Source organism: Myiozetetes cayanensis, unplaced genomic scaffold, assembly GCF_022539395.1.
Source record: "Myiozetetes cayanensis isolate MyiCay16 unplaced genomic scaffold, myiCay2020 scf16, whole genome shotgun sequence".
In the NCBI taxonomy this organism is placed as follows: domain Eukaryota; kingdom Metazoa; phylum Chordata; class Aves; order Passeriformes; family Tyrannidae; genus Myiozetetes; species Myiozetetes cayanensis.
In genome coordinates, this window is record NW_026087270.1 from 17,670,025 (window position 1) to 17,680,461 (window position 10,437).

A 10,437-nucleotide genomic window follows, 5' to 3' on the forward strand; every position below is an offset into this window, starting at 1 on the left:
GTCTCCAACCACTAGGGAGCAAGGTGGTGCCTAATAAAGCAAGCAGATATCCCCGTGAACATCTCTGTCAGTGTTTCTCCTCCGAGTTATCTGCTGCTGACAATAAGCATGTAAAGGCAGCCAAACAGATCTGCCCCAAACGTGGTCTGAGAAATCAACTATGACAGATTTAGTTTCAGCTAATCCTCTATCAAGTCTAGGATAGCCAACTGAAGCATTCAAAAGGGTTTAATAAAGCTGCTGAAACTAAAATTAAGCACTGAGGTGTTTACTGCTGTCTTTCCTCATCCACCAGCCTTGGAACAGCACTCATGTAACACTGGCAAGCCTTCCCTTTGCTCACTCAAACATACCACAAGTTAGAAAACCTCTCTTCCCTTTTCCATCTCTACCCCACAGCAAACACAGAAGGTAACACATAACCCAGAAATTGATGCTTCAAAAGCACAGTCCACAGAGACTTCCCCTGCAGTCCCAACAGCTGGCAACACGCAACTCATTCCTCTGTAAAGTTATTTGAAAACTAAATCTCTCCCACCTTCTCAAGCCTTCTTTACCAAGCAACAATTAAGCACGCTGTTCCAATTAACCTAAAAAATAACCTATTAGCTGTGCCTCAAAAATGCTGCATAAGCATGTTGGAGCTTCTGGTGGAAGCACCGTGCATCTTGCATGCTTGCTGAGATACCAATAATGGAATGGTATGGAAAGTTTCCACCTCGTCTCCCTGAGCTTCTTTCAGTCATTTTCACATGCACGGAAAACCAATGAGACATTTCACAAGAACTGCTTTTTGTTTAAACACAAGTTTAACGATTTAATTCAAAGTAGGCAAATAACCCTTTTGCACCCAAAATACTGTCAAAACAGAGACTTGAGTAAAGAGCAGGGAGGAGGTAATGGATGAATCCAGAGCAGAAAAGCAAAGGGAATAAACACAACTGGAGTAAGGGAAAAAAAAAATGAGAGAGGAAGAAAGGTGAGAAATAAAGGACAGGAAAGAAAACAAAAAGGAGGCAGCAAGAACAGAAGCTGTGCCAAAAATCTAAATGAGTGAAGCAAATGCATGTATCCTTAGTTCTACCTCAAAAGGCTGCAACTTTCTTTCAGGAGCGTATCTTGGCAGGAATAAGAATTCATTTTGACTTCAAAAAGAAAGTTAAAAAACATCCACACACACAACCCAAACATTTCTTCTGCAGACTGCCAAATTTCCAGGCTGCTGTTTCGCATGGGGAAGCTGAAGTACATCTCAGTTTGATGCCCAGGCATTGATAAACAGTCGACACACTTCTTAGTTAGTGACTATTTTACAGCAAAGCTTGATAATGCCTGGGATTAGGATTTTGGATGTGGAGTCAAAGTGACTAATTAGTACAGTGGAGAGGAGGCCATGCACAACAATGTACCTGTGGCCTTTCCCAGACTGCTGAATTAGGCAAATGGCTCAGTAATAAACCCCAGGGGAATTCATCAGTGCAGCAACACTTTCAAGAGGCCTGAGTAAATTAGGGGGGCTTGAAAGGAGGGGAGGGAGTCGAGAGCTGCAGCAGCTGCTGGTTTTCCTAATAAATTTGATGAACTGCCTTGCTGAAAAGAAAGTGTCCAGGGTTTTATGCTGTTTGTGACCACAGGAGTTCAGGGAGAGGGTCTGGCCTGCTCACATTACACACTTCCCTTGTGGAAGAGTGATTTGTTCTGTACAGCTCACAGCACATGAGGAATTAGTTGAGAAAGATGGTCAAGACAATGCTCATGTCATAAAGACTACCAAAAAAAAACCTGCAAAAGCAATAGCTTAGGAGAAAGGTAACAAACCCATCTCTCTTACAGGTCAGCTCCAAGCCCTTCTGCATCATTTCAGACAAGTTTGCTGAAGATCAGAATTCTTTTTGTCTTACTGCAGTTGGGAAATTTTCTTTACTTCTCCTTTTCAGAAGAGCTGAAGAGCCTTCCTGACTTAAACAGGTAAGTGTTCATTTTTCAATGCCAAACCTATAGCTTACATCCATTAACCCACTGCAACGCTGGGACTGAAAGCTTCTGCCATCTGTGGCAAGTCCCTGCAACAGGGCCTCTGCATGGCTACGAGCAGGGCTTTCCACAGCCAGGAGTTTCCACTTCCAATTGCCACAGAGGCACTACAAGGATGTACCAAGGTCCACTGAGAAAACTGGACTGCTTTAAAAATAAATAATGAAGAAAGAAAACCTCCAAACTGTGGTCTTGCACTGCTACTATACAAAATGCTGCTCATATTTTAGAAACCTCATTTACTTTCTTGTTAATTTTTGACAACTTTTTTCCCCTTAAATGCAACAGAGATGAACCCAGTTCAGTTCTGTGTATCATCAGTTCCACTGTGAAATTCCAGCACAGCCCTGCAGATTTTTTATTTCAGAGCTATAATCAAGGTACTGGAAATCCTCTCCTGTAATGTCTACACTTTTATTGTAATGGTTTCAAAACTTTACAAAGCAAGATGGGAGTTGTGCTTTGCAAAAGCTACATTTGAGCCTCACGTCAACAAATAGAACCCGTTCCTTAATCCAAGGAAGCGCTCTATCCCATGATACATGGAGGAGGCAAAGTGCCGGCTTGCAAGAATTTGCATCTCAGCGTTGTTCCTTCTCACCAAGCCGTTATAACCACAGAGATGGAACCATTCTGCTACATCTTTCTGGCACCACGAACACCCCAATTCCAACAGTTCATTTACACGTGCTGAGCACACACTGTCTGGGGCAGCTGTCAATACAAGACCTCAGCCAGCACTGAATTAAGGGACCACGTGACTCTAAGAGGTCCAAGGTTGCCACAAGTGCCACCCTCCTGGTTACAGGATGGAACACAGATCCTGAGAGCCATTAACGATCCCACAGCACTTCCTGCCGTAGTAACACTGCTACCAGCAGGGCCTTGGTGAAATCCTGACTCAGATCACCACATCCAGGCTCGCTCTATTAAAGGATCCTGCAGTGCTGCCAAGAGAAGCAGAGATATTTACACCTCAGCACAAGAGATGCTTTTTGGATATGTGACGTCAAAAGTGCCTTTTACACCACGTTTGCTCCTTCACAGGGTACGAGTTAACCTCCAGTTAGGAACTGGAACAACTGTCATCCAAGGGCAGAGCTGCACAGCAAAAGGAGGAGAACAGGGCAGGGGAAATGCAGACATTTGCTAAAAGTCTACAGTTGTACCTATTTGAGATGCAGAGAACATATCTGGATTAAGCAGACAGGAAATGTGAAATGTGCCAGGACGTAGCCGAATTAAAGAAGATCAATAAACACAGCTACTAGAACAAGAGTTCCCAATTTTTCCATCTCATGACCTTGCATTAGCATAAAGTTTTGAAATATCCCTTTCAGACCCTCTTGTTTACACGTAATGAAAGAGAAAGGCAGATCATGTCTCTTTTCTCCCTGTTCCCAACTACCTTCGAGTCAGGAATCCCTGATCAGAACCATAATGAACTGCAAGATCACCACACAATTACTCCAGTCAGCATGCAACCGAGCAAACAAAATAAATTTGAAATAGTTCAGTATCACAGCATTTATTGAGTGACTGTAACCTGGCAAACTAATGAAATACCAGGGTATTCTACATTAAATGTGCCACGGTTTGGGTTTTTGGGGGGCCGTGCATGTTTGTTTTTAAAGTTACTAAGGGCAGGAAAATTTAAAACTGCACTACTAAACCATGTTACTGCAGTAAGGAAAACTAGAGAAAACTGCTGCTTAGATGTAAACTAAGGATGGGAGGGAAAAACAAACAAACAAACAAAAAAAAAACACCAAAACCCCCAAATACATTCCCAATGTCTTTGGCTTTTTTTTCCTCTGGGACACTGACAGTGTCAGAAAGGTGGCAGACAGCCCATCAGACCCTTGGTTGTCTCACCCAGGCTGCAAAAGCCCTGGGCTGCAGTTTATGCAAAGTTGTTACAGCTTACCTAGAAGGGAGACATGCACACACCTCAGAGGTGGGCTGAGGAAGCTTCTGTAATTCATATTTCTAAGGTCCACATCCCTTAACTCCATTTGCTGCACGTCAAAACACTCATTCATTCTCCATCACTGCTTTCTTCAATTGTGTTAAAACTGCCTCTGGCCACATTAATTACCAGGGTATTTATATTCTTGATTTACATGCCCAAATGTGTACATGAAGGCTCAGATGCTGAATGCAAGCAGTGAGACAACCAAGGCAGAGGAGACAGCATGCACTAGCAGCAGGAGGCCAAAATAAAAATGACTTCTGAGAACCTTTGTAGAAAGGTATTTTTGGAGCTATTTTTGGAGCCCAAGATTCCTACAGCTTTTGAAGAATTCAAAGTATGACTGCAAATAATTCACTCAGACTGCAGCAGTGCAAAGAAACCAATGGCTAATGAGCAACCCCAAAAACCTGAGGTGGGAGGTTGTCCCCCTGCATTCACCATCGTGGCTCTGCAGTGGTTAAAAGGTCCCCACAGCTGTGCTGGCAGCATCGATTTGGGTGAACAAGGAAGCGACAGAAAAATAAAGCCACCTTAATTTCAAGCTCCATTAGAACTGAAGGACTCAGGGGCGGGGGGGAGAAATCAATGTTTGGCAAATGGGAAAGGACAAAATCTGCAAAAGGAAAAATGCATTTTCAGGCTAAGCTAATGCAAACAATGGATGGTGAACAGCACTTGAGGCTGTCCCTTTAAGGTTGTGTCAGCATTTCCATTTATAAACTCTAATTTTAGTTACCCTCTAGTAGATTATCACAGGCTTTGGTATTATTCTAGCAGATAGCACAAAGTATATCACAAATGGTAGTACAGAACAGCAGTAAGAGCTAGATTGTTGAATAACACACCCTTTCAGTACCTGATGTAATGTAAAAACTCTACCAAGTCATATGCTTCCATACACACAAACAGAACACCGTGCTGGGGCAAGCATCCCGGCACCCAATTCTACCAGCACTAAAGCACAAGTCAAAGCTACCTTTGATGCAGAACCTGTTCACGGTATTTTGAAAAGCTTGAAAATATCCCAGATACTTAATTTCAGTCTGCCTCCACTGCCACTTGGATGGATTTCAGTCTAACCCTCTGCCCTCATTTAGATAAAAGCTCTTATTTCTGTATCTGGATCTCCAGAGAGTTACTCAGTCAATACTCTGAACATCCACACCCAGAAATCAAAACCAAACCCTACCATGCAGCCTTTCCTTTCATTTCTGCCAAGATCAGAAGGTCAAGGTGAAAGTGTTGTACAAATGAGATAATTCAACAAAATTTTCCTTCAGTAATGGAGCCAGGCCTTCACCTCAAACTTCCTAACAGATCAGCAGTGCAGGCCAGGAGAGCTCCTGTCCACTTCTAGCATTCATTTCTCAAATCTGCACAGAGCTGGACCCAGCTAGAAGAGAGAGAGCAAAGCCTTTCTTACACTTACCAACAAAAAGACCCAAGCACGTAAATAGTGCCAAATATGACACAAGAATCACTTGAGTAGCACACATTCAGTTTTGAAACGGTTTGTTTTTCAAAATGGGGCATTTTGGCAATACAGAAAAATCTCTGTATAAATTCTTGACACAAGAATTATTATAAATAAACCGAATTTACCGCAAGAAGTGTTTGTTTGCAATTTAAGAACACAAGCTTTGAAATGAGAGAGGAAAAATACAAATTCCTATAATTCAATGGCAAGCCCAGAATCTTTTACATAATCTTCCCGGCCTACTGCTCTAGTGGGAGACATTTCCTGGACTCACAACCCTTTTATGTGCAAGCAATCTACATTTTACAACTGATAAATAATTCAGATAATTAATTGAGCTGCAATTTGGTGCACTTTTTAGTCAGCACTATAGTGTACCATTTAAAGAGGTTCTGTACAGAAAGTCCCTCCTGCTTGTTAACCCAAGCTGAGACTTCTATTAAGGTGAGTCCCTAAATTCTCTTAACACTTTCTGAATGTTTTGCATCAGCATGCTGGGACTTCATGCCTTAGGATGCTCCCCTCCACATATAATAGAATAATTAAAGACTCTACAAAAGTGTCAGACAGGATTTAAGGCTAAATAAATTTGCTGCAAACCACACAGAGTTGCGAGTACGTGTATTGAGCACGAGGAAAAGACAGGACTGAGAATGGAGAGCTGAGCCTACAACACTGATGGTGAAGTGTGAACCATGTTCATTAAGGATTCATGAAGAGGTTTTTGCTGGTTAAAAAGTGTAATGGTTATACTAGAAAGCACAGGCTGAGGATTTGATGCAGAACAGAACAGCCTTCCTCAGACAGCAGAGGATGATCTGCAAGACAACAGCAGAATCACTGCACCTGTGAACTGCAGAAACGAGCAGGGACAAAACATTCAGAACTCACACTTTACTCATGTGCCTGCAAGGTGATCTAAAAGGGAGCCCTTGCCATGCTTCCCACTGCACCTCGCTCTGAGCTGATTGACTATGAGTGTTCTCTGCACGTGGCCTGCAAAAGAAATTTACCATTCCAAGCACATGAATATGAGGCCTAAGAGATGAGTCGTTACAGTGATCACTGATTAAACCACCAGTGTTAATCACGATTCAAAAGAGCAAACAGGGAACTTTGATTTAAATGATTGATTTTAATCCTGTTTCTCATTTGTTCTTTTAAGCTGTTTTCCTAAAGAAAGGGCTGAATCTCATTGGTTGATTTGGCCACTTTAGCACATTGATTTACAATTAACCAGTGGTTTTTATGTTAAACTTGAAGCTTTTCCTGAACAGGAGGATACACTCAAATATTGACAAGGGTGATTAAAAAAATATACTGGAGGAAACATTCTGAGATCACCATGAGAATATACCAGAATCACGGTAACAAATTAGCTCTTGAGATCTGCTATAATTAAGAAAGAAGAAAACCTTCACATTTTAGTTAGGTAACCAGTAAAAACATAAAATGTGATTATCATGCAGTCCTGTCTGTTTTCTTACACGCCCCAAATCTCAGATCAAAAGAGCAAGCACTCCACTCCACTGCTTCTGGGCTTGAGAATCCACAAAAAGATTCTTCTCAAAGCAGAAAGGAAAAACACCAAAAATTAAAGAAGAATTAGCAACAACAGTAGTAAATCCTAAAAAAGAAAAAAAAAAGAAAAAGGAGGTAAGAGTTCTTGAAAAAAAATCTAGACAGAATGAGGCCAAGGAAGACATGCACAAAGTTTAACACCACCAATTAGAAATACAACAACATCAGAAGTTGGAACAAAGGAATAAAATGAGGAAAGACAGAAAGTGAACAATGCCAGTGGTTTAGAGCTCTCACTCTATGATCAGGCAATAGATAAAGCCTCCAGAGCACAATAATTTTTGGTGAAAGCAAGCCTTAGAGAACTGGGATTAAATAGGCCTGCCTGAAGACAGGAGACCACAGGGCTCCTAATACTGGAATGAGATGAAACTAAGGGCCCATTCACCCAAAACGGACGGCACCAAACGCTAAAATAAAACACACATTAGATAAAATGGGGTAATTTCACATGCATCCCTTCCCCTCCTGAAGTTAAGCAGCTTAGAGCACACTACTTCTGAAAAAAAAAAAAAAAAAGAAAAAAAAAAGGAGCTTACAACTCTTTTGACCCTCCTAATTTAGCCATCTGCCAGTAAGGAGAGAAGATAAACTTCAAAATGATTAACCAGTAATTCAGACTGCTACCTTCAATGCAACCCACAACATCGATTCCATTACCAGCTCTTAACTGAGTAATGAATACTGCAGATTTCATCATGAAGATGCTCTGCAAGGGCAGGCAACCATCAGAAGGGAAAATAGATGGTTCACATGAATTTTTAAGACACTCAGGGAGACAATCCCCAGGAAAATTTACAAGATTAAATCACCTGGAAAAGCATATGAAACATGGCAAATTCAGTCTACCACCAAGACAAGGTTATGACATCTGAGACACAGTGAAAGAAAAAAGCTGCACTCACCTCTTTTGCTTGTTGACTTAAATGTCCCCTATTCCAACACCTCAAAATTGCCAAGTGGTTCCACATGTGATTTTCCAATCAGACATTAAAATAGGTCTCAAATCTATGAGGGAGAGGTATCCCTGGGCAATTTAGGCTTGCAAAGCCAACCAAGACAGGTCCACAAAGAAAGCAAGTATGTACCTAGTTCCTCTTGACTTCAGCAAGAATTTGCATCTTAAAATGTATGTCTGCTGATCTTGGTACTTAATGCTGCTTCTGACAGCTAACTCAAACATCTTCCATCACTGAAAGCAGCATCTCTCCTCTGCATTTCCTCTAGCCAGTGAATTAAACAGAGAGCAAGAATGTCTCCACAGAGGCCCAAGAACAGGTTTGAATCACAACACTAGAATGGCAGTGTAATTCCCGTGTCACAAATGTCCCTACCTGGATGTCAGTGTCCTTCACAGGCTCGAGGGGCTCAAACGTGGTGACTGCACTCAGGCTCTCAAGTCGCTGAGAAATGTGGGGTATGTCAAGCCCTTTAGACCCCAGAAGAACAGACCTGTAAGGAAGAAATTGTACAGATTTGAGAATAGTACTGAACAGACAGAACTCTAAACCCAGGCTCATTGCCAATATTTAGGTCAGCAGCGAGCCACGTACAGACAGTGCTCCCACAGCCGTGTTATAAAAACTGCACAAAACCAAGCTCAGAACAGCCCTGTGTGCCTATCCAACCACCTCAGCCCTGCTGAACTCTTTCTGCTGTTCCACTGCAGTGCTGCACAGCTGCCAAGTCCTTCCCAGACAGAAAAAAACGTACACCATGTTGGTAAACACCTTCAGCGGCAGCCAGAACAGGGTACTGCACTTTTTGGGCTTCAGTGCCCGAAATCAAGAACAGCAGCTACTCAAATAAATCCTTGAATTACTCCATTGCTTTTTTGAAATATGGGAAGGGTGGGAGGGGGGGAAGAAAAAACAAACAACAAAACAAACAACCCAGACTAACTAAATACCAGCTTCGCTGGTATTTAGTTAGTCTGGGTTGTTTGTTTTGTTGTTTTTCTCCAAGGCCCTCCTCGCAGGACTCCCCCCCACCTCAGAAAGCAAGCCCTGTGAACAGAGAGCCTCCCCCAGCGTGTGGGTGTGCAGTGCCACTCACGCCTTGACGTTGGCGGTCTCCTGCGAGGTGCGGGTCAGCGCGCGGGAGCGCAGCCGCTCCCCGGCCTGCTGGAGCTCCGGCAGGTTCCGCTCCACGTGAGGCAGCTCCGAGATCCCCTCTGTCTCGGCTGCCAGCTGCTCTGCCTGCTGCAGCAGCTCCCCAAAGCCGTCCGTGTCCATCTCCGCGGCGGGGTTTCGCTCGAGACGCGCTTCGGAGAAAGAGAGAAAATTCTTGGATCGGATGTAAATCGTTCCCATGCTTGTGGGGGCCACACACAGACCAGGTCTTCTAGAACAGGATACTCTGCCCATCCTCCCCAAGCATTAAACATCAAGGGAAGTGCTTTCAGGTGGTCTCAGAGAGCTTTCCCTTGCAGGACTGCAACTTATGGGCCTGTCAGAAGTGGGATGCAGACGCCATATGACCGTTCATACACTGCCTCAATACAAGGAGGGTGAAAGCAGAGAAGTCCCATGGAGAATTTAGGGTTAATTTAGCTATAAACTACTTGCACACACACATAAATAAATAGCTTAGAGAACTGGACTCCCTGATCCTTATGGGTCCCTTCCCATTCTATCACTCTGTATTTTTATATATTATAAAATAAACAGATGCATACATATGCATGATAGGAATATAGGAGGGCTGAAAACACACACAAACATGAGGTTAAGAGCTACAGATGCACATAGACAGCCATAACTAGCTATTAAAATGTGTTATTCCCTATGTCATTAACCCCTAGTCAAAAGTACACGTTGTTCCAGTGCAGAAGACCTGTGTCTAATTTCAATGCCTGCAGAAAGTATCACCAGTGTGAGAATTCCTTGCACAGACCCAATGAGAGAAGAGTTCAATAAACCAGAGAGCATAAGGCAAGGGCTGCAGCAGACAAGGGCATTAATGCACTGTGCAGTTCTGAGCTCAGAATGGAGCTGCTATTGCTACGGAAGGACACGGGTGGATGTGCTCAGGATCACCGTGCAGAAAGACGTGGCTGCAACTTGTGGCCAGATTAATGAAATGTGGAACCCACACCCCCAACTTCAAATCATGACTTGCAGCTAAAACAGCTACGTGAGAGGAGCACTGGGCACCTCTGTAAAGCCACTGAAGATCACGGACATCTGTGGTGCTGGAGATGGAAATCTCCAGTACAGTCTCTCTCTCGTAGCATGTGCACCCAAAACCAGAGGGCCTGGGATGAAATGAGACGAATCAGATCTCAAGCATTAACTCCAGCTCTTTATCATTTACTCCAAAGTAAAATCAGTGGAGACCATCTGGTTCAAGGGAGCCCACCGAGAAGAAA

General features: G+C 43.1%; 1 protein-coding gene across 1 annotated transcript in view; it reads right to left on the reverse strand.

Moving 5' to 3' along the window:
- NUP93 (nucleoporin 93) overlaps positions 1-10,018 on the reverse strand; it is a 67,276-nt gene extending 57,258 nt beyond the window's left edge. The window contains exons 1-2 of the mRNA XM_050311056.1: positions 9,123-10,018; positions 8,402-8,519 (exon numbers count right to left, since the gene is read on the reverse strand). Coding sequence (XP_050167013.1) covers positions 8,402-8,519; positions 9,123-9,433 — 429 coding nt within the window. The 5' untranslated portion in view covers positions 9,434-10,018. The remainder of the gene's footprint in view (positions 1-8,401; positions 8,520-9,122) is intronic.
- Between the last annotated feature and the right edge of the window lie 419 nt (positions 10,019-10,437).